The following is a 23,177-nucleotide window of genomic DNA, read 5'->3' on the forward strand; positions in this document are numbered from 1 at the left end:
TCAACTTATAGCTCAAAAGCAAATAAGCTCTCAGGGTGAAATTCTTGGCCCATGCCCCCCATATAGGGAGACCGATTTTGGCTCAGTCGAAGGAAGCGTTAGCCAACACTTAGGGCCGTCCAACAAGAGAACAGGTTGCCTTTGGGGGTAGTAAGTTCTCTTTCAAGCAGAGGTTTAACAACTGGCAAAAGGAGGATTCAGTGCTGGACTAGAAGTTAGATGAACTGACCTGTGGTTCCTTGAATCCCTGGATGGGACCACCAAGAGCAGCGGAAACTAGAGAAAATTCTCTATTGATCACGCTTGTACAGACTGGCATAAACTGTTCCTGGTGTCCAGCAGATAAAGTGAGGCAACTGTGGCCTTAGTTGTGTTGGCTGCTGCTGCTTTTTTTTTTTTTTTTTCCCCAAAGATTTTATTTTTTTCCTTTTTCTCCCCAAAGCCCCCCAGTACATAGTTGTGCATTCTTCGTTGTGGGTCCTTCTAGTTGTGGCATGTGGGACACTGCCTCAGCGTGGTTTGATGAGCAGTGCCATGTCCGCGCCCAGGATTCGAACCAACGAAACACTGGGCCGCCTGCAGCGGAGCGTGAGAACTTAACCACTTGGCCACGGCCACGGCCACGGCCACGGGGCCAGCCCCTGGCTGCTTCTTTAAACATCTTGCAAATTCCTAACTGCCACGTCCACTGAAGAATGCATCTCCTGCTGGGAACTGAAAGCAAATGTTTGCCACTCTTCAGGAGAATCTCACCAAGTAACAGATCCTCTTCAGTTAGTAATGGCATGTGGCCCAGACAAACAATGGTTATCATGTTCTCCAGACTGTCTAAAGAAATTATATACATTATATATACATTTAGACACAGATATGATGCCTTGCTTTAAGGAACTGATGTTCTGAGGCAACTGATTTCTTTTTTTCCTTTATCTTTTTTTTGTTTATATATATAATCCACATACCATAAAATTCACCCTTTTAAAGGCAACCAATTCTTTTTTGACATTTTCTTTCTTCTCCCCAAAGCCCCCCAGTACATAGTTGTATATTCTAGTTGTGAGTGCCTCTGGTTGTGCTATGTGGGACGTCGCCTCAGCATGGCCTGATGAGTGGTGTCATGTCCATGCCCAGGATCCGAACTGGCAAAACCCTGGGCCACCAAAGCAGAGTCTGTGGACGTAACCACTTGGCCACGGGGCTGGCCCCTAGGCATTTTGATTTGATATTTACTCTAGGAAGCCTTTGGAAAAGTGCTCCACTCAGCTAGAATAGCTCTTATTGGATGTAGGTATATCTTGCCTTGTTTTACCAAGGAGTTAAGGCAGTAATGTATTTGCATAAATAAAATTAGCCACATGAAAGATAAACTAAAAGGTTATTCCAACACAAGGAAAGTGAAAGCCATAAAAGTCACTCTTTCAGCCATGAAAATGTTAAGCATCAATCTTAGCTTCCCATAATGCCCCAGGTAAGCTTTCTTTGGCCAATTTTTCGATGCTCAGCTCTGTCTCCTTTGTATAACTCAAAAACAGTAAAAGTAACAGCTAGTACAAGTTAACAGTGCTGAATATAACAGACAAATCCAAAAGGAAGAGAAATTCAGAAACTCATATTTTCACCTTTTTCTGTATTTTCCTTCCTGAGTTTTTTGTACTCAGTTCCTATGTGCCAAAAAGAGAAGGGTTTGTAGGGAGCTTTCTAGTCCATTCTACAGCACTACTCCTTTTCCCCAGACTGGGCCAGACCCCTCTCATACATTCCTGGAACTCCTTTTATCCCCCATCCCACATCAACACCCCAAACTCCCATTTCTCTGCTACCTCTAGTTAATAACCGCCTGTGTGACTGTAGAGAAGTAATTTGACCTCTCTAGGCTGTCGTCACACTTTTTAAGGGAGGGAGTTGGACTAGATGAACTATAAGATTCTCTCGTCTTGAGTTTCTTGCTCTGGTTTTCCCAAGCACCCATCATTTCCACACCACTGGCCCTCAACCCACCCCACAAACCGACCACCAGGAACTTAGTATTTTCTGCCTTTCAATTCCTCCTCTTCAGAGACCTCAATTCATATTTATGACATGTAGGCAAAAATTTCAAATCGTCAAGATGGTATCTGTTGTTGAAATAGTCAACCAAAGGTCTTTCTACATGGAAAGCAGAGGTAAAGGGGTCAGAGAGCAAAGCCCAACACCCAGAGGACGAAAAAGGAAACACCTTCTAGTCCTTGGTTAACCAGCTTTAACAATGTTTTAAACCAGCATAACACACACGGTGTTTGGAGTCACAAGCTATGGTTCAAATTCTGGCTTGCCCCTTGACTAGCTCTGTGACCTAGAACGAGTTAACTTTTTGAGTCTAACAAGTTGATTTTTGAGTCTCAAGTTTCCTTGTCAGTGGGGAAAAAAGGGGAGGGGGCTAATACATCATAAGGTTCTTAAGGATTAAATGAGTATTTATATGAAGTTCCCAATACAGCCCAGTACAATAAGCCATAATTGTGTAAGATTCCCTAATTTGTATACTTTTCCTCAGTAAAATCTACATGGCCTTCTGCCTATCTCACTTTTCCCCTCATAAGCACCCTGACCCACCCCTACCCCAAGCACAGATGTCAGATTCCTAAAAGATCTGGAGGAGGGGTATGAAAGAATCAGGAGGTCTGAAGGTTTGCGGAAGAAACCAGCCAACACCAGTTCAAAGAGAGAACTTTCACTGCTGGCTTTATGGTGCAGAATGAGGGATGAGAAGCAACTACACCTCAGGAAAATTCCCAGTGCCCTTGGAGAGATGCTGACTGAGATGCTCTACCCCATAAAGTCCTGCTATCTGGCCGGATAAAGAAAAGGGTAGGAACCTTCAGCAGGGGCAGAATCTTCATTCTGTTGCCCAGCAGGGGAAACGAGATGCTTCCAGCCTTCTGTGCTGCCCCCTATCGATGGGAAGAGCAGGCCTAGCATCAGCTCATGCTCCCCCAGATGTTAGTTTTTGGGGCAAAGCAGAAAATCTTTTGGTGGCCCTCTATCACTGCTGTTCTGTCTGACTGCTGTAGGGGGGCCAGGGAGGGGCTGCACTCCTAGCAGGGGCTGGCCTCTGGATCCGGTTTGCTGCGTTTGGCCAGGTCCTCATTGTGAGCCTTGCGGATGTGGCGGTACAGGTCCCCTGACTGCGTGTAGCTGCGCAGGCAGTAGCGGCACTCATAGGGTCGCTCACGTGTGTGCACTGTGGCATGTCGCCGTAGCGTGTAAGAGCATGAGAATGTCTTCCCACATGTCTTACAAGTGGGAACGTCTTCAATAGAAATGCCAAAGCTTCCTGGGGCTGCTTCATACTCAGAAGGCAGGTAAACTGGCTCATGCAGGGCCGGGGGAGCAGGCAGAGGTGAGGTCACCAGTCCTCGATGATACTGCCCTAGACCTGGCAGCAAATGGTAGGGCAGGTGAGGATCTGAGGGCAGGAAGTGGTCACTTGGCCCCACCTCCTCCAGTCCTGCTGCCCTTGGCTCCTCAAAAGCCTCTGGCTGGGGGGGCTGTCCACCATACATTGCTCCTGCAGGTGGGAACGGTCCTTCGGGACCCTGAGGCTGTTCCTCTGACACATCAGTCTCCTCGTCGGAAATCACAATAGCTTCCACTTTCACCTGGACCAGCTCAGCTTCCGCTGGGGCTGGGCCTGGGGCTGCAGCCGAAGTTGCAGGATAGAAGGCTTGCAATGGTCCTCCAGTACCCCTCGGTTCCACCACCCTCAGACCCTCAGAACCCACATCAAGGGGAGCCAGTGGATCCACTGAAATTGTTGGGAGGCCAGAAGAAAAGTAGTTTGCAGGTATAGTCTCTGTGGAGCTACTGGGGCTAGCGAGAGAGACAGCAGCCACTGGTGGAGGCGGCGCCCGTAGATGAGGTGAATCAACCTCCACACCAGGCTGTGTAGTGTCTGCCCCACCGGGGACTGGTGGCTCATCTGGAGGACAGACAGTAGGTGAGGGAGCAGCAGGGCCTTTCCATTCCCCTTTGCCCCAAGGGCCTGATGTCTCAGGAGATGCCAGCGAAGGGTGGGGCCCACGGGAAATGGTGGAGAAAAACTCCAAACTAGGGGGCTGTGAGTTGGTTTCCTCCTCCTTCTTGGTACTGTCCGCTTCTGCTAGGGCCCGGGCTTGCAGCCGCCGCTTGCACACCTTGACGATGTCGTTCATATGCAAGTAGCTGGCAGCTGCCAGCACATCCTCCACAGGGGTATCCTCCCTCAGGACCAGCTGGCCAGCGTACATAAAGTCCAGAAGCAAGCCAAAAGCTGGGGCCGTGACAATCTCATTGTGGATACACACCAGATCCCTCTTGTCTAGTTCCCGCTCCTTGTAGAAAAGCTGGAAGAATGGGCTGCAGGAGGCCAACACAGCCCGATGGGCCAAGAACTGGGTGTTACCCACCATCACAGTACAGTCACAAAGGAAACCCTGGGACCGCTGCTCGCGGAGGCTCTGCAACAGCTGCTGGCTGTGCTCTGGAAACTCCATAGCACCCCACGAGGGGACCTAGAAAGGTCCCCACCAATGGCTCCCTGAGAAGAGAGGACAGTGAGTTAGGGCAGGTAACCTCCCCAGCAACCTTAATGTCAGCCCTGAGTTATCACTTGCCACCCCAAAGCCTCTGGCAACACCATCCCGACCTCAAGACGCTAGGTTAAATCACTATCCTTCGTTCTCCTAGGTCACACCCAGCGGTCTCCTTTTAGATCCGCCCCTCGCCCTAACCTTAGCAGTAGGCCCCGCCCATACGGCGAAGCCCTGCCCCCGGAAGTCCCGCCCCCTAGCCAGCCTCCGCTTCCTCGATGCCCACCGGATAGCTCCTAGCAGCTCCTCCAACTAGAAGTCTCTTTCGCTCCCAGGCCTTCCCGAGCGATACCTCTACGCCCTATTCCGGGAACTCCCTAAGCCTCTGTCTCTCGCATTCCAGGGGCTAAGAAGCCCCAGGGTGGGAACTAGCAGAGAAAGCTGATCCTTACCCACCACCGATCAGCCACCAAGCGAGCTCCGCCCCTTCCCACCTTCTCAGTTTTAATTGGTTCAAGTTTGCCGTCCCCCGTCCCGGATTGGTCCACTGCCCAGTAATCATCCCCCGCGCTCTGAGCGGCGTCCCCAGTGGGTGCTCGTGGCCGTCGCTCAGGCAGCTAGGCGTCGGATTGGTTGGCACTCCTGTCCTAAACTTTTCCTCCTCGTCCCGCCTTCTTTGCCTCAGAGCCCTGTGGATTGGCTGAGATTCTCCATCTACCCGGGGCCGGTTGTAGGGCGGGGACAGGCTCTAGGGAGCAGAGCGCGAGGTCCGCCAGCGCTCACAGTGTGTGCCTCGAATGATAGCACGTCGCCTTGGCTGCAGGGTAACCGGGAAAAGGAAAACCAAAGAAGTGATGTGGTACCCAGGAGGCTCAGGTCCTAGACCGGGCTCTGCACTGTCCGTGAGCAATAGCCACAACTCTCTCAACTGCGGTTCTCTTTAAGGTCCCTTCCTTCCTCAAAAATTCCAGGATTCCCTACTGCTTCACTCTCCCCAGTCTGATGGTTCCGGGGTCCTGCTCAGTAATGGTGGTGTCAGAAACTAGCTGCAGCCCCAATGCTGTGTAGTGTCTGTGCACTGAAATAAAGAGTCTAGGGGCCCGCCCCGTGGCGGAGTGGGTAAGTTCCCGCACCCCTCTTGGGTGGCCTGGGGTTTCGCTGGTGCGGATCCTGGGTGCGGACATGGCACCCCTCATCAGGCCATGCTGAGGCGGTGTCCCACATAGCACAACCAGAAGGACCTACAACTAGAATATACAACTATGTACTGGAGGGCTTTGGGGAGAAGAAGAAGATTGCCAACAGATGTTAGCTCAGGCGCCTATCTTAAAAAAAAAAAAAAAAAAAAAAAGAGTCTAGGTAATGTTAGTGAAGGAGTTTGTTCACTAATCAGCGTGAGACGTTCAAACCCCTGGGATACAATTCAACAAAGTGCTCTGATGAAACTTCTCCAAGGTGTGTGAGTTTAAGTGCAGTTTATCTCTCTTTCACAAAACAGTGTAGGTACAGGGAAGAGGAAAAGAAAAAAACTTACAACTAGATTTCATATGTGTCAAAAAAGAAGGGATAGAGTACATCTGGTCTTTTCTCTAGATTATACACTGAAGGTAACGTAAACAAAAATTTCTTGGTTCTACATCAAACAAGTTCAGAGATGCCCAGGTTATCTATGTGTGGAGGGAGGCAAGGACCAGGATGGAGAATGATTCCCTCAATCTCTAAGAAATGCAGCTGAGAAATATGGGAGCGAGCCACTCTTTATCTTTTCCTATTGTGGATCTATCCAGCTGGTGTCTTCAATCATGAGGTATGGGATTGCAAGGTCATTTTGACACAGGCTGAAGATTGCCTGCATGGCTGCCTCACAGCACAGCATGGATTTTATTGTACTGACTTAACGCCTATGCAGTTTGCTTGTTAGATTCTCCTGTTAGGCCAGGCAGAGGGATCCCAAAAATCTGTCTACATGTCCTTAGCCTGAACCCTATTGTCAACTTCTATGTCTGGAGCATACTGGGCACGTGCTGATAGGAAGGGAGGGGATGGGATCAAGGGCCTCAAGTATGCTAGAACAGGAAAGTAAAGAGTGTGGCTACTGCTGAAGAAATCTTTGAGAGTCCCTAGGCAACCAGAGGAAAGGGCTATAAAGTGGGAGTCAGTGATAGCTGCCTCTTACCTGATCTGGGCAATGTGTCGACAGGGTTGCCAGAGGAGTAACTCAGTGCCCAGTTATTCACCCCTTCGCCCACCACCACACTAAGCATCTCCTCTTGTTCTGCAGTGAAGCCCACCAGTCAGACCTAACCAGAACCAGGGACAGTTTATCTACCTTCCATCCTTACCCTAGAGACATGCAGGCCACACTGGCCTCAGCTTGAAGGCGCCTACATCTTCAAGATAGTCTTCCAAGCCATACAATATTTATGGTATAGAAATTAAAACTAATTTAAATAACATTTTCATATTTTATTAAAAATAACTGTATTTTCCCAAGAAAGTGTAGTGAAAATAGTGGCATTGTTTTACTTTTTTTCCTTAATATCTGGCTTAGTAGAAGACAGCTGGATTCTCGCCTCTTCTGTTTTCAAGTTATTATGATACATTGCTTTGATTATGTGAAGACAGTCTGGCCTCACACAGGTGAGTAGGCGTGGAATCCATTGGCCATGGTGAGGAGTTTGTATTTTATTCTAAGTGTAATGGGAAGCCATTTAAGCAGGGGAGTGTTCTGATATGATTCTTGTTTTTAAAGATTTTATTTTTTTTTCTTTTTCTCCCCAAAGCCCCCCAGTACATAGTTGTATATTCTTCGTGTGGGTCCTTCTAGTTGTGGCATGTGGGACGCTGCCTCAGTGTGGTTTGACGAGCAGTGCCGTGTTCGCGCCCAGGATTCGAACCAACGAAACACTGGGCTGCCTGCAGCGGAGCGCACAAACTTAACCACTCAGCCATGGGGCCAGACCCTGATTCTTGTTTTTAAAGGCTTATCATGGCTACTCTGTGGAGAAGGGACAGTGGGGATCAAAGTGGGAGCAGGGAGGAGGGTATGGAAATGTTCCAGCAAGATATGATGGTGGCTAGACAAGGGTAGTGGTGGTGGAGCTGGAGAGAAGTGCTGGGTCAACAGAATTTGCTAAAATTCAGGTAGGAGATGAGGGAAAGAGAAACAAGAAGTCAAAGATGGCCAGAATTTTAGCATGAGCAATGGTGTGGCTGACAGAGCCATTTTCTGAGATGTGGACAATGGGGAGGAAAATTGAGAGTTCTGTTTCTGACCCTTTAAGTGGAGCTTCTCCTCAGCCCGTTAGACTTGTGAGCCTGAAGATCAGCAAACGCTGGGGCTAGAGATATCATCAGCGCATAGATTATGTTTAAAGCTAAGGAACTGGAAGGAAAACCACCTGTAGGAGAGAAGGCTGCTGGAGTTGCTAAGCAGTAAGGAGCATAGGCTGTTTGGGAAGCTTAAGCAATTCTGTTTCTACAGGTTCAGAAGAGATCAGAATGAAGATGAGTCTGAGTTTGGGCACGAAGACTATGTGTGTGGCACACTCTGGGATGGCCGTGCAAAATTGACCTAGACTTTTTCAATTACAGTTCTTTTAACCTCTGTGCAAGTGTGAAAAAGGTGTCCTTTCTGGTCAGTGCAGCCTAGTAGCCACAAGAGCTTAATAAGCCAAGGATGTGCCAGATTTCAGCCTCTCGAAACGTTCAGCTTCTTGAAACTGGGGTACACATACGCCTACCCTGGGGTATACAGACTACAGGATACCAGGACACATCTTTCTAGAGCATCATCCAGATTGTTGTTTTGGGGTTTTTTTGTTTGTTTGTTTTTTCTCCCCAAATCCCCCCAGTACATAGTTGTATACTCTAGTTGTGGGTCCTTCTAGCTGTGGCATGTGGGATGCCGCCTCAGCCTGGCCTGATGAGTGGTGCCATGTCCGTGCCCAGGATCTGAACCGGCGAAACCCCGGGCTGCTCAAGCCGAGTGCATGAACTTAACCACTCAGCCACGGGGCCGGCCCCCAAATTGTTTCGATAAAAGCTTTTATTTGGGGAATATGCTAGCGTTAAACTAGCACAGATAGATTATGGCACGTGAAAAAAATGTAGGTGAAATTTAAAGCTAAAACAAAAGTAATTTTGCACTTACAGCAGTAACTTTCCCTCAAGGAAAAAAATTGAAAGCTTTGCTTCTTAGCCTATTTATTTATTTATTTATTTATTTATTATGTTTTTGCTGAGGAAGACTCACTCTGAGCTAACATCTATTGCCAATCTTCCTCTTTTTTTTTTTTTGAGGAAGATTAGCCCTGAGTTCACATCCGCTGCCAATCCTTCTCTTTTTGCTGAGGAGGATTGACCCAGAGCTAACATCTATGCCCATCTTCCTCTATTTTATATGTGGGACACCTGCCACAGCATAGCTTGGTAAGTGGTGCGTAGGTCCATTCCTGGGATCTGATCCTGTGAACCCCGGGCTGCTGAAGCAGAGCATGCGAACCTGACTGCTATACTACCAGGCTGGCTCCAGTCTTCCTCTTTTTTTTTTTTTGCTTGAGGAACATTAGCCCTGAGCTAAGATCTGTGCCAATCTTCCTCCACTTTATATGTAGGTCACTGCCTCGGCATGGCTGATGAGTGGTGTAGGTCCATGCCCAGGATCCAAACCCATGAACCTAGGCCACCAAAGTGGAGTGCCCCAAACTTAACCACTACACCATAGGGCCAGTCCCTGAAAAGCTTTGCTTCTGTGTATCTGTGTATTAGTAGAAGTTAGAAAAATATCTACCATTTATTTAGCATTTGCTAAGTGCTAGCAATATGCTAAAGATATAGCCTCCAATTCCATAATAGCCTTTCTTAACCCCATTACACAGAAGAGACTGAGTTCAGCTTGGTTAAGTAACTTGGCCAAGGTCATACAGCTAATAAAAAGCAGAGCTGAGATAGAATCTAGGTCTGTCTATCTTCAAAGCCACACCCCTAGCCACTGTGTAGATCTGTCTTCCCAGAGTGGCCCCAGGGTGGCCCTTAGGCTTGTTGTAGGACCCGTGGCTAGAGCAGGATTATCCTACCTGATGGAAGAGCTGATGGCACAGAAGGAGAAGCCCAGAATCAGGAAGAGGGGCAGCTGGGATGGATGATCCTTGCTCAGAGATTGCCCTCCAGGGAGTGGACCTCCTGCTTGTGTATGAATCTTTGGGAGACAAGTGGCAGATATTACACAGGGCTCCTCTCTATTATATGTTGGCAAGACTATATTCTTGTGGCAGTGTTTTCTTTTCTTTTCTTTTTTTTTGAGGAAGATTAGCCCTGAGCTAACTGCTGCGAATCCTCCTCTTTTTGCTGAGGAAGACTGGCCCTGAGCTAACATCTATGCCCATCTTCCTCTACTTTATATGTGGAACGCCAACCACAGCATGGCATGCCAAGCGGTGCCATGTCCGCACCCAGGATCGGAACTGGCGAACCCCAGGCCGCTGAAGCGGAACGTGCACACTTAGCTGCTGCACCACTGGGCCAGCCCCTTGTGGCAGTATTTTCCAAGATGGCCTTCACAACCTTTCCCCTCCCACATACTCATCTTACAATATGACACTGATGCTTCTCCATCAGTGTCGACAAAAATAATCCATAACCAATCTATAAATGAAAATTTGGGTGAGTTTATTCTGAGCTGAAATCTGAGGATTATAACCCGGGAGAGTCTTTCCACAAAGGAACAGAGCACTCCAAAGAAGTGGGGGTATACAGGGTGGTTATACACCCTCAAAGAGTATGTTTCACGTATGATTGAAATGTCCCTTTTACAATAGTCATGAGGCTGCTCTGTCAGCACAGCGGTTGATGGAAACGGCAGATAGGTCTGCTGTCTCAGTGAACGCCGCTGGGTGGCAGGTATGTTGCCCCGGGCTGGGGGGTCACAGATGAGCGCTGCAATCGGTTCCCAGCCTAAAGAAAGATGCTTAATCTTTAAGGAGATGCCAAGGTTGGGAGGGGGAGAGAAGTTGCACCTTTATCTCAAGGGCCTTTGCTCTTGCCATAGGGAATCTCTAAAGCAGATATACAATGCATGCTTAACAGCCTCGGTGAGGCCCTTTTGGAAAGACAAGGTCAGGTCGAATTAGGTTTACGCAAAATGGCTTCCTCATATACTCCAATATATCCCATTGCTTGCCATTTTTATCTGTCAATCAGGTAAAGTCTCTCTCCTCGAGTCTGGGAGGGATTGTGACCCCCAGGGGGATGTGATGCTATGTGACTTTCCAGGCTGTCATAAAAAGGGATGTAGCTTCCACGTGGTCTTCTTGGGATGCTTGCTCTTAGAACCCAGCCACTCTGCTGTGAAGACACCCAGGCCACATGAAGAGGCCATGTGTAAAGCTTCCAGCCACAGCCACCTCTGGAGTTCCAGCTAACAGCCAACTTGCCAGCCCTGTGACTGAGCCGTCTTGGAAGTGGATCCCGTAGTCCCCAGTTGAGCTGCCCCAGCTGATGCTGCATGGAGCTGGAATGAGCCTTCCCCACCGAGCTTTGCCCAAATTGTAGATTTGTGAGCTATATAAATTATCTTGGTTGTCTTAAGCTGCTAAGTTTTGGGATGGTTTATTATGCAGCCCAAGATAACAGAAGCAATCCTCTGATAAACTTTCTTTGCACTCTAAGTCTCAATAGATTATTCTCCATTGCTATTTTCTCTTTCTGTTCTAGCTTGTCTCCAATCCTGAAGCTTTGGAAGCAAGGGGATCAGGTCTTGGGGAGAATTTATCATGGCCAACCCATGCCTGGGGAGCTCGAAGAGATCATAATAGGTTCATTAGGAGACTGAAGTTCAATGGACCCACACTTGTTAAACTCCATCATTTGCTGAGCACTCTAATTAAGTGCGAGAGATTCCTTCACTGATGCAAATAGATACTGAGCATCTCTTGTGTGTGAGGGACTATTCTAGGCGTTGGGGATACAGAAGAACACAACAGACAAGAATCCCTGCTTTCCTTGATGGGACACAGGCAATGTACACATATGTAAATTAATAAGATGATTCCAAATAGGCCTAAGTTCTATGAGGAACATAAAACAAGGCAATGCAATAGCGAAGGGACTGGGGTGTGGCTACTTGAGCCAGGGTAGTTCATGGAAGGCCTCTGAGGTGGTGATATTGAGCTTATACCTGAAGGATGAGAAGGAGCCCACTAGGTGTGGATCAGAGCCAAGAGCATTTTTAGGCACCAGAAACAGCAAGTACATAGGTCTTGAGGTGGGAGAGGAGGCCAGTGTGGCTGGAGTGGAGAAAGCAAGAGGAAGAGAGGTGGAAGATGGAATTGGCTGGATCTGTCCCCTGCCTGGTAGGCCAGGGTGATGACTTTATTCTAGTGCCCCGGGAAGCTATTGGGTTCTTTTTTTTTTTTCTTAAAAGATTGGGGGGCCAGCACTGTGGCCGAGTGGTTAAGATTGCGCACTCCGCTTCGGCGGCCTAGGGTTTTGCCCCTTCAGATCCTGGGCATAGACATGGCACCACTCATCAAGCCATGCTGCGGCAGCGTCCCACATGCCACAACTAGAAGGACCCCCAACTAAAATATACAACCGGGGCTGGCCCTGTGGCTGAGTGGTTAAATTCTCGCGCTCCACTCTGGCGGCCCAGCGTTTCATCGGTTCGAATCCTGGGCGTGGACATGGCACCGCTCATCAAGCCATGCTGAGGTGGCACCCCACATGCCACAACTAGAAGGACCCACAACAAAGAATATACAACTATGTACCGGGGGGCTTTGGGGAGAAAAAGGAAAAAAATAAAATCTTTAAAAAATAATAATAATTAAAATAAAATAAAATATACAACCATGTACTGGGGGGATTTGGGGGGGAAAAGCAGAAAATAAATAAATAAATAAAGATTGGCACCTGAGCTAACATCTGTTGCCAATTTTTTTCTTCTTCTTCTCCCCAAAGCCCCCCAGTACGTAGTCGTATATTCTAATCATAGGTCCTTCTAGTTCTCCTTTGTGGGACACCACCTCAGTGTAGCTTGATGAGCGGTACTAGGTCTGCACCCAGGATCCGAACCAGCAAAACCTTGGGCCTCTGAAGCTGAGAGTGCAAACTTAACCACTCAGCCACGGGGCTGGCCCCAGCTACTGGGTTCTAAGTAGGGGAGTGACATGATTTGACTTCAGTTTTGAAAAGATCACTCTTGGCAAATAAGCACATGAAAAGATGTTCAACATCATTAGTCATTAGGGAAATGAAAAATTAAAACCTGGGGCTGGCCCCATGACCGAGTGGTTAAGTTCGTGCACTCCGCTGCAGGTGGCCCAGTGTTTCGTTGGTTCGAATCCTGGGCGCGGACACGGCACTGCTCATCAAGCCACGCTGACGCGGCGTCCCACATGCCACAACTAGAAGGACCCACAAAGAAGAATATACAACTATGTACCGGGGGGCTTTGGGGGAAAAAAAATAAAATCTAAAAAAAAAAAAATTAAAACCATAATGAGAGGGGCCAGCCCAGTGGAACAGCAGTTGAGTTCGCACGTTCTGCTTCCACTTCAGCGGCCTGGGGTTCACTGGTTCAGATCCCGGGTGCGGACATGGCACCACTTGGCAAGCCATGCTGTGGTAGGTGTCCCACATATAAAAAAAGTAGAGAAAGATGGGCACGGATGTCAGCTCAGGGCCAGTCTTCCTCAGCAAAGAGAGGAGGATTGGCGGCAGATGTTAGCTCAGGGCTAATCTTCCTCTAAAAATAAATAAATGAATAAAACAAAATAAAATTTATTTTGTTTTGTTAGCTATTCTAATAGCCATGTAGTAGTATCTCATTGTGGTTTTGTTTGTTTTTTTTTTTTGAGGAAGACTGGCCCTGAGCTAACATCCGTGCCCATCTTCCTCTACTTTTTTTATATATGGGACACCTACCACAACATAGCATGCTCCCCAAATTTCCACGTGCTCACCAACCCAAAAGTTCTCCAAATCTTACCCTTTTGGGTTTTTATAGAGACTTCATTATGTAGGCATGATTGATTAAATCATTGCCTATTGACCAGCGATTCAACCTCTGGCCCCTCTCTCCTCCCTGGAGGTCGGGGTGGGGGCGAGACTGAAAGTTCCAATCACACACTGTTGGTCCCCTGGCAACCAGCCCCCATCCTAAGGTTCTTAGCAAAAGTCACCTCTTTAACATAAACTCAGGTATGGTTGAAAGGGGTTTGTTATGAATATCAAGACATCTTTATTGCTCTTATCACTGTTGACTCGAAAAGCCTCAAAACAAATCTATTCAGCAATAGCTAAAAGAATTGCAATTTGGGAAGTGCATGCTATGGCAAACCATAGGCAAATCCAACAGAGGGCGGGCCCCATGGCCAAGTGGTTAAGTTTGCAAGCTCTGCTTCCGCAGCCCAGGGTTTCACCAGTTGGGATCCTGGGCGCAGACCTAGCGCTGCTCATCAGGCCATGCTGAGATGGCTGTCCCACATAGCACAACCAGAAGGACCTACAACTAGAATATACAACTATGTACTGGGGGGCTTTGGGGAGAAGAAAAAAAAAGAGGAAGATTGGCAACAGATGTTAGCTCAGAGACAATCTTTGTTTTTTTAGATTGGCCCTGAGCTAACATCTGTTGCCAATCTTTTTTATTTTCCCTTTTCTTCTTCTTCTTCTCCCCAAAGCCCTCCAGTGCATAGTTGTATATTCTAGTTGTAGGTCCTTCTGGTTGTGCTATGTGGGACAGCCATCTCAGCATGGCCTGATGAGCGGTGCCATGTCGTGCCTGGGATCTGGACCAGGGAAATTCCAGGCCGCCCAAGCAAAGAGCATGAACTTAATCACTCAGCCACGTGGTGGTCCCAGGGCCAACCTGTAAGAAAAAAAAAAGGAATCCAACCCAGAGGAGCAGCCTTTATAGAGAAAAAGGGAGTAGGGAGGGGCTATTCCAAAGAAAAGTCCATTGGGGGAAAGAAACAGCTCAGGGCAGCAAGGGCTTCTCAGTGGCTCTTCTAATTGGCATTTCTCATTGGCTGAGCAGCAGCATTTCTCTTTTGAGGGTTGTTGCTGGGTAGGGAGAGAAATCTCCCTTCAGTAGTAAGGTAGTTTTACTTCCTGTCTGTCTTTTCCTGCTTGGTGTCTCTGAGATGTGCGATAGGGTGTGAGAGCTCCCCCTACAGGCCTTCCTGACTCCAATTTAGTTAAGGTTTCTTTCGTTTCTTTCCTTCCACATCTTGTGGAAATTAATGTCACTTAGGAAATTCCAAGGATTTCCTAAATTTTTCCTAAATTTCAGGAGCTCTGTGCCAGGAACAGAGACAAAGACCAAATATATGTTTCTTATTATAAATCACAATATCGCAATTACCTTTGTTTTCTCCCAGCTTTTTATTATGAACAATTTCAAACACACAAAAGTAGAAGGAAAAGTGTAATAAACCACCATTATCCATCATCTGGCTTCAACAATTATCAGTATATTGCCAAACTTGTTTCGTTTATATCTCTTTGTTTTTTCATATAATTCACTTCATTGTAAGTTAAAATAATTACAATTTTAATAATGGCTGTGTTTAACCACTGCCTTGCAAAATTCCTGAAATATTAACAATGGGTTCTCGTAGTCAGCTCCAGCACACTACTGTCAGCAGGTAAGGTTGCCCTTGCGGGGACACTGACTGGAAAAGAGGGGAGCAGGTAGTCAGGGGTATTGAGGCCCACTCATCTTCTTCCTTGCCTGGTCATGGGCAGAGGGGATCCTGATGGGGTCTGAGCCACTGAATGATGGCCTCAACCACTCTAGGAGACGGGCAGCATCAATGGGAGCTGGAGAGTGTCAGCTCTGAGGAAGCATGAGGTCTCTGTTCTTGCAGGAGGGGAGGACAGGCTCTTTTACTTACAACATGCAAAAACTTACTCAGGCAACAAGGAGTTTGCTCAAGGCCACATAGACTGCCCTGGCTCTAGAATCAGCTGCTCTTCCCGAGCCTTTCTCACAGGTCTGTGTCTCATGGTGTTTCTGCCTCTCTCTGCACGGCCCTTTTATAAGTCAGAGTCTCAGGCAGGAACAGTTGCATACTCTTGTTAATTGAGGTGAGTTTAATAAAGGGACTATCTACAAAAATGTGGGCAGAGTTGAAGGAATAAACAAGGGCTTACAGGTTCTCTAGATCCCTTGTGTGTGTGTGTGTGTGTGACAGGGGGCCTGGGAGGAGGAGGAGCAGCACAGTGACGTGGTTCTCACACGGGGAGGGAGCACTACCCTCTGGGCTCTGACTTTGGCTGCTTCATCTCCAAACTACCAGCGCCTGACAAGGAATGGATGCTAAATAAATGTTTGTTGAACAAATTAGTGCATGCATAGTATCTGGTGATGGGGTCCAGGCAGGCCACCCCAAGATGCGCCACTGTGGTATGCGGATTATTTCGAGCTGAAGACAATAAAGGCTCAGACTCAGCAAGAACATTCGACCTTCCCCTCCTAACTGCCTAAAATAAATTTAAAATAAAGGCCTGTCTCCAGGGCAGGCCGTCACTATAGATAACTCCGGGTTTTGGTAGACTGGGAGGATCCTTGCTAAGGCCACTGTTATCAAAGTTCTATTTACCAAACATTTGCTTTTCCCTTTCCAGTCGGTTGCCTTCCTCCCCTTTGAAGCCCCAAATCACTACCCCAAATGTCCTCCTTCTCTGTAGCTGAAGATACTTAAACAGGCAGCCTCAGCCAGTTGGCTGAGTTACTCAGTGTCCCCTGAGTTTCTTCCATGTATACACGCTATTAAACTTTGTTTGATTTTCTCCTGCTAACCTGCTTTTTAAATTGTTTGACCAGCCATAAGAACCTTAAGGAAAAGGTGGGGGGAATTCTCCCGCTTCCCTGGCACCGGAATGCCTGAGTATGCAAGAGTCTTGGAGTTAGACATCCTGAATTTGAATCCCGGCCCTGAGTGACCTCAGCCCTCTGACGCAGCGCGCGACCTCCTGTGTAAATGGGAATAACAGTAAAGCCTGCCTCATGAAGTTGCTGGATGGACTAAAGGAGGTAAGAGCGGCTACTTACTATTCTTACTATGTGAAAGCAGTCTGCAAATATTTGCTGAATGAATGCACTGTGCTAAAGCGCTTTACTTATGCCAGCTCCCATTAATTAACTAATTCTGTTTGAAAGTATCTACTGAGCATCTATTCTAGGGCGGGCACTGTTAATTTATGGGAGTTGGGCTCTTCGACCGCGGGTGGGCGGGGAGAAGGGGGCAGGGCTTCGTGGATTCCCCGCCCACGACAGCGAGGCCCAATTGCGTCCGCAGAGGGGGCAGACCCGGAAGTGGGGATGGGGAGGCTGCGTGTGTTTCCGGTTGGTCTGGAGGCCTCGCTGCCGCGGCAGTTACAGGCGCTGCTGCTTTCCCGCCTTGTCCGGGAAGATGTTCTACCACGTGAGCAGGGCGCGGGGTGGCGGCGAGGGCAGGGTCGAGGGGAGGAGCGAGTCGGGGCGCCGGGACGAGGGGCCACTTCTTGCCCCATATCCCTGCCGAGCCTGGCTTGGTCTCTATCCCCCTTTCCCCGCAGATCTCCTTGGAGCACGAGATCCTGTTGCACCCGCGCTACTTCGGCCCCAACCTGCTCAACACGGTGAAGCAGAAGCTCTTCACCGAGGTGGAGGGGACCTGCACCGGCAAGTAAGCGCGGCGCCCTCCGTGCCGCCTGATCACTGCGCACACGGAGCCCTATGCCTGCAGCCCCTCCCCAACTCCTACTCATCCTGCAAGGGCCTGCCACCTACTCTGGGGAACCCTCTCACCCTCCCAGGCGCCCCACGCAGTCAATTGCTTCCTTCTTTGGGTTCCCACTACGGCCTCTGCAAAGCTGGATTACAGGACGTCCTTCCCTCAGCTGAGATTGGTCATTCATTTACTCTGCAAACATTCCTAAAGCTCCTGCTGCGTGCCAGGTTTTGTGCTGGGCCCTGGGAACAGTGCAGCGAATAAGACAATGAGGCCAGCCCTCCTGGAGCTCACAGTCTAACACTGTTCCTGTGTTTGCTCTCTCTCTGTGATTCTGCTGATTTTCTCCATCCCCTACGCCAGGGACCTGGCATGGCAGTCTCTGGGCTCTGCGCAGAGGTGCCTCTGACACTGTGACGTGAGTGAGCTGCTATGAGCCCAGGGCTATGGAGTACTGGGCCTCCATCATCAGAATAACCTGGGGTGTTTCTTGAACATGCGGGTTCTTGAGCCTCATCTCACCCCTACAGAATTGAGACTGTCTGCCGACAGGCCTGGGAATCTGCATTTTATTAAGTTCCTGCCAGGTGATTCTGAGGCATCCCAAAGATTGTGGTCTCTTGGCTCGAGGACTGCCGCCTTCTTGTACATTTATCACGAAATTACTAGAGCAGCATTTGGCAGCATAGATACTGATCAGTGTCGGGTCTTCTGCCTCAGTCATCAAGCTCTCTGGGGGCAGGGGTACCACTACTTCCCTTTTGTGCTGTCTCCCAACCCTCAGGCTCACCGACTCTTGTTGTAGATGGTTTTAGAGGCTCTTCACACACAGTGCCTTTCTCTTTCTCATCCTTCTTGCAGGTATGGCTTTGTCATTGCTGTCACCACCATCGACAATATCGGTGCTGGTGTGATCCAACCAGGCCGAGGCTTTGTCCTTTATCCAGTGAAGTACAAGGCCATTGTTTTCCGGCCCTTTAAAGGGGAGGTTGTGGATGCTGTTGTCACTCAGGTCAACAAGGTGAGACCACACACAGGGGAGGCAGTGGGGTGGTCCCTCAGAAGATGTGGGATGGGACCCAACTGCACTTGCTAACTCTGTGTCCTTGGCCAAGTCACTTCTTTGGGCTTCAGTTTCCTCAACTGTCAAATGGTGTGGTAATCTCGCCCTGCCTCACTCAGGGGTATGTAAGTCAGTATTAATAGTCATAATGACAGTAACCTCCATTGCTTGAGTAGCTGCTGTGGGCCGAGTATTGTGCAAAGCTTCATAATGACTGTGAGGTGGTTGGTTTTATCCCTTTTTATAGATACTTAAGCTTAGAGAAATTAAGTCTACTGGCCAAGGTCATGTGACAATTTGTTCACATCCCAGACTGACAAGTGCCAGGCCTCAGCTCTTTACTACTACCCTGTATTTGTGTAATGTAAAGTGAAAGCTTGAAAAAAGAGAGAAATAAAACAAATGCTACAATTCAGAGTGGTTTAAAAACAGGAAGAATATTATTAGGAATCAGATAAAGATGGGAAGCTTAGAGGACTTTAGGGGCAAAGGAAAAAGCAAGGTCACTCATTTTCTTTTTTTATTTTATTTTATTTATTTATTTTTTTAAAGATTTTATTTTTTCCTTTTTCTCCCCAAAGCCTCCCGCTACATAGTTGTATGTTCTTTGTTGTGGGTCCTTCTAGTTGTGGCATGTGGGACGCTGCCTCAGCGTGGTTTGATGAGCAGTGCCATGTCAGCGCCCAGGATTCGAACCAACAAAACACTGGGCCGTCTGCAGCAGAGCGTGCGAACTTAACCACTCGGCCACGGGGCCAGCCCCTAGGTCACTCATTTTCCTTGCAGGTTGGACTCTTCACAGAAATTGGACCTATGTCCTGTTTTATCTCTCGACATGTAAGTCTGGACATGCTGGGTGGGGCCAAGGAGGAGAGACACCCATGCATGACCATCTGTGGAAGCATCTATTTAAAATGCTGACCCAGTCCCCCTTTCCTTTTAGTCTATCCCATCAGAAATGGAGTTTGATCCTAACTCCAACCCACCATGTTACAAGACAATGGATGAGGTGAGTGGGGAGGAAGAAGTCAGCGAGAGGGAGGAGGGAATGAGCCACTCTCGGGAGAGTATTGGCCTGGGGGTGTCTGACTACACTGTTCCCTCATCCCCAGGACATTGTGATTCAGCAGGATGATGAGATCCGCTTGAAGATTGTGGGGACACGTGTGGACAAGAATGACATTGTGAGTCTCTTGCCTGCCTCCCTGTCTGTACCAGGCAGAGCTGGGAGTTCCAGGAGGGTTTGTGCTCTTCTGCCAGGAAAAGGGGTTGGGTGGGCAGAAGGCCTAGGGCTGGGGGTTAGAGGATAGTTCTGTGCTTGCTTTGGCTTCATTTCCTTTTTACCTTCTCTTGTGCAGTTTGCTATTGGCTCCCTGATGGACGATTACTTGGGTGAGTGCCCAATCACATGTGCCAGGGTTGTTGCTTGGAAAAGGGCTTTGTTCGTGGCGGTGGGTGGATGTGGGCTTTAATACCTGAGTCACAGGTGAAAGAAACTCGCTGTCTGCTTGGAAGATCCAGGCCATGCGCCCCTTGGGATGGGAGGTACGTGGTTATGGCTGCCCCAAGCTCTGAGTCTAACTGATGTGCTTTTCCTGTTCTCACAGGGCTTGTGAGCTGAGCCCAGGGCCTCCGACCTTGTTTGGTCCTTATCTAGAAGATCTGACTGTCACACTTCCCATGTTGTCCAGAGGCCCCATGTCGCTGGTGTGGGGGAGACAAGGAAGGTTCCTTGTCCCCAGAAGACATCTGGCTTTTCTTGCAGCTTAGCAGCCACTGCCAGACTTTTGACTCTATGTCCTAACCATAAAAGGTCCTTGATTTTCATGGAAGTGTTAGCTCCTTTTTTCTTTGGTGAGAACAACTCTTTTTTTAAAAGGCTGGGGGCCAGGTGCTCACTAACTAGCCCCTCTTTTCTTGGCCTGATGCCTCAGCTAGCCACAGCCATCCACGGGTCTCACTAACCCTTTTGCCAACGTCTAAAGTTGACCTCATTGAACCAAAGGCACTAATGTTGGATCTTTGGCTTCTAGCAAATGATAACTATCATTGAGCCACTCTGAGGCCCAATCTTGTTTCAGAGTATTCGCCCTTCCCCCACCCTGAAAAATAACCAAGGGTACAGCTGGGAAAGAGGGGAGAGGAAACAGCAGATGGGAGAGGTGAACAAGGGGAGAGTAATGACACGATTTGTGGGGTCCCAACACAGTTCTTCCTAGGATGGGTATATAAACAACAGAGGCCTTTATTTGCTAATCAATCACTATACTAAGCTCAGCTGAAGATGTGAAAAGCTCATAATCTTGTGAAGGTAACACAACAAAAATACATAAAATGTCTACAAGATTGAACACACATTACTCTCCTCACACTATGCCTTCGCAGTACTATTTGTCTACCTTGGAATGCCCTTTCCCAGCCTGTGTGCTTCTGCCTAGCAATCTGTCACATCTCAGTCAATTCTTTTTTTTGTTGTTGCAGCTTTCCTGACTTCCTTGGGAAGCAGGGCTATGTAGTGGAAAGCATGGTATTTGGACTGATACAGAACTGGGTTTCAGTCCCAGCGGGGCGACCTTATGCTCCCTCATCTTAAAATGGGCATACAGCCCTCTTTGCATAGTTACTGCTGGGTTCAGATCCTTTTTTTTTTTAAGATTTTTTTATTTTTTCCTTTTTCTCCCCAAAGCCTCCCGGTATGTAGTTGTATGTTCTTCGTTGTGGGTCCTTCTAGTTGTGGCATGTGGGACGCTGCCTCAGTGTAGTTTGACCAGCAGTGCCATGTCCGCGCCCAGGATTCGAACCAACGAAACACTGGGCCGCCTGCAGCGGAGCGCGCGAACTTAACCACTCAGCCATGGGGCCAGCCCCTGGGTTCAGATCCTTATGTGCAAGTGGCTGGTATAGAACCTGGCCCATGCTAGACACTCAACTGTTAATTATAATCAGGTAATTTCTATAATGTATATAAAGCAGTGATTATCAACTAGTGGTGATTTTGGTCCCCTGGGGACATTTGGCACTGACATTTTTGGTTGTCACAACTGGGTGGCGGATGCTACTGCCTTCTCATGCGTAGAGATCAGGGATGCTGCTAAACATCCCACAGTGTCTAGCTCCCCACAACCAAGAATTATTTCGCCCCAAATGTCATTGTGCCGAGGTCCAGAAACCCCCATATGAAGCATCCAGAATAGTACCTGGAACATGGTAAGAAAAAGGCACTTGAGGGGCCAGCCTGGTGGTGCAGTGGTTAAGTTTGCACATTTAGCTTCTTGGTGGCCCGGGGTTCGCCGGCTCGGATCCCAGGTGCAGACATGGCACCGCTTGGCAAGCCATGCTGTGGTAGGCGTCCCACATGTAAAGTAGAGGAAGATGGGCATGGATGTTAGCTCAGGGCCAGTCTTCTTCAGCAAAAAAGGAGGATTGGCAGTAGTTCGCTTAGGGTTAATCTTCCTCAAAAAAAAAAAAAAAGGCACTTGAATGTGGTTCCTTTCTCCTCACTGTCACCACTCCTGGGCAGACATAGGCTCTTGCACTCATACCTCTAGAGTGTTTCACAAACATGCTATTTTGTTATTGTCCCTTTTGATTTTTTTATTATGTAGTTTCAATTATTTTATTGAGATAATTATAGATTCACATGCATCCCCTTTCACTTTTGTATCTCCAGCTCTCAGCACTGTGCCAGGTTTTCCAAATTTGTTGAATCCAGGAACAGTTTCTTTGCTGGATTTGCAATGAATTTTCCAATGGAAACAAAGTGTGATATCACTTCACCATACTGTGAGTTGATTAAATAGCTTGTAGGAATTTCCTTGAGGCCATAAACACCATGTGTTTCACCAAGAGTAAAACTTTTTCCAAGTTCTCAAATGGAACCACCCATCTGTAAATTATGTCAGGATAACCTGGAAGTAACACCAGGCCTAGAAGGCAGAGATGGATAGAGAAACAGCTCATGGAACAGCGTATGGATGCTGGTGAGGATGTAGAGTGTGGCACCCACTAAGAAGGCTGGCACTGGGGGCTGGCCCTGTGGCCTAGTGGTTAAGTTTGGTGCCCTCCTCTTTGGCGACCCAGGTTCAGTTCCTGGGCACGGACCTACATCACTCATCAGTGGCCGTGCTGTGGCAGCAACCCACATACAAAATAGAGGAAGATTGGCACAGATGTTAGCACACACACAGGGTGAATTTTCCTCAGGCAAAAAGAGGAAGACTGGCAACAGATGTTAGCTCAGCACCAATCTTCCTTAGCAAAAAAAAAGGCTGGCACTGAGTAGGGAAGGGCATAAGTAGGGATGGTCTGGAGATGGTCTCCAGGACTCTTCTGGTCTTTTAATGTTTGTGACTAGGGGAGTCTGAAAGTTACAGCCTCTTATTGGTCATAGGCCAACAGAAACTAGAATATCTGCCTGGTAACATGCTGAATCCTTTACACACTTTACTGAATTTTTACAACTGTCCCATGACATAGGTTCTGTTATCCCACTTTACTGTTGCTAAAACAGGTCAGAGAGAGGAACTAACAGGCCTGAGTTCACACAGCTAGTGAGTAGTGGAGCTTTGCCTTTTTTTTTTTTTTTTTTTTTAACTGTCACTTCGACTCCAAAGCCATCACAGCTCTTCTTGCCAGGTCCTGGGTGGCTGAGGAGTGACTGGGAACCACCTTTCTCCCACCTGTGGCCATGTGGGTCTCACTACCGCTTTCCCTGGCCCCTGTCTTCATTCAAGTTGGGGGCATATGAGCCGCAGACAGCTTGATGCAATTTCACTACATCCCATACAGCCCTGGGCCTGCCTTCATTGTCTCATGCCTCCGAGGTTGCCGACGGCTGTCCAGACCAAT

The 23,177-nt window shown here is 48.2% G+C and overlaps 2 protein-coding genes across 3 annotated transcripts; one reads left to right on the top strand and one right to left on the bottom strand.

The window, feature by feature from the left end:
* Positions 1–2,224: 2,224 nt before the first annotated feature.
* ZBTB3 (zinc finger and BTB domain containing 3) lies at positions 2,225–5,477 on the bottom strand. Of its 2 annotated transcripts, none has more exons than XM_008532196.2 (2): positions 5,000–5,477; positions 2,225–4,555 (listed from the first exon to the last, which is right to left on the bottom strand). In XM_008532196.2, exon 2 carries the CDS (start codon positions 4,509–4,511, stop codon positions 3,075–3,077), a length of 1,437 nt encoding a protein of 478 aa, XP_008530418.2. In that variant the 5' UTR covers positions 4,512–4,555; positions 5,000–5,477; the 3' UTR covers positions 2,225–3,074. The 2 variants fall into 2 exon arrangements, with proteins under 2 accessions (XP_008530418.2, XP_070421284.1); XM_070565183.1 differs by lacking the exon at positions 5,000–5,477 and adding an exon at positions 4,664–4,757.
* An 11,360-nt stretch (positions 5,478–16,837) lies between these two features.
* On the top strand, positions 16,838–20,156 carry POLR2G (RNA polymerase II subunit G). Its single transcript, XM_008532197.2, has 8 exons — positions 16,838–16,978; positions 17,112–17,221; positions 18,128–18,287; positions 19,116–19,166; positions 19,273–19,338; positions 19,442–19,513; positions 19,688–19,721; positions 19,937–20,156. The coding sequence occupies exons 1-8, from the start codon at positions 16,967–16,969 to the stop codon at positions 19,948–19,950; spliced, it is 519 nt and encodes a 172-aa protein (XP_008530419.1). The 5' UTR covers positions 16,838–16,966; the 3' UTR covers positions 19,951–20,156.
* Positions 20,157–23,177: the final 3,021 nt, after the last annotated feature.

The sequence above is a fragment of the Equus przewalskii genome, chromosome 11, assembly GCF_037783145.1.
Source record: "Equus przewalskii isolate Varuska chromosome 11, EquPr2, whole genome shotgun sequence".
NCBI lineage: Eukaryota > Metazoa > Chordata > Mammalia > Perissodactyla > Equidae > Equus > Equus przewalskii.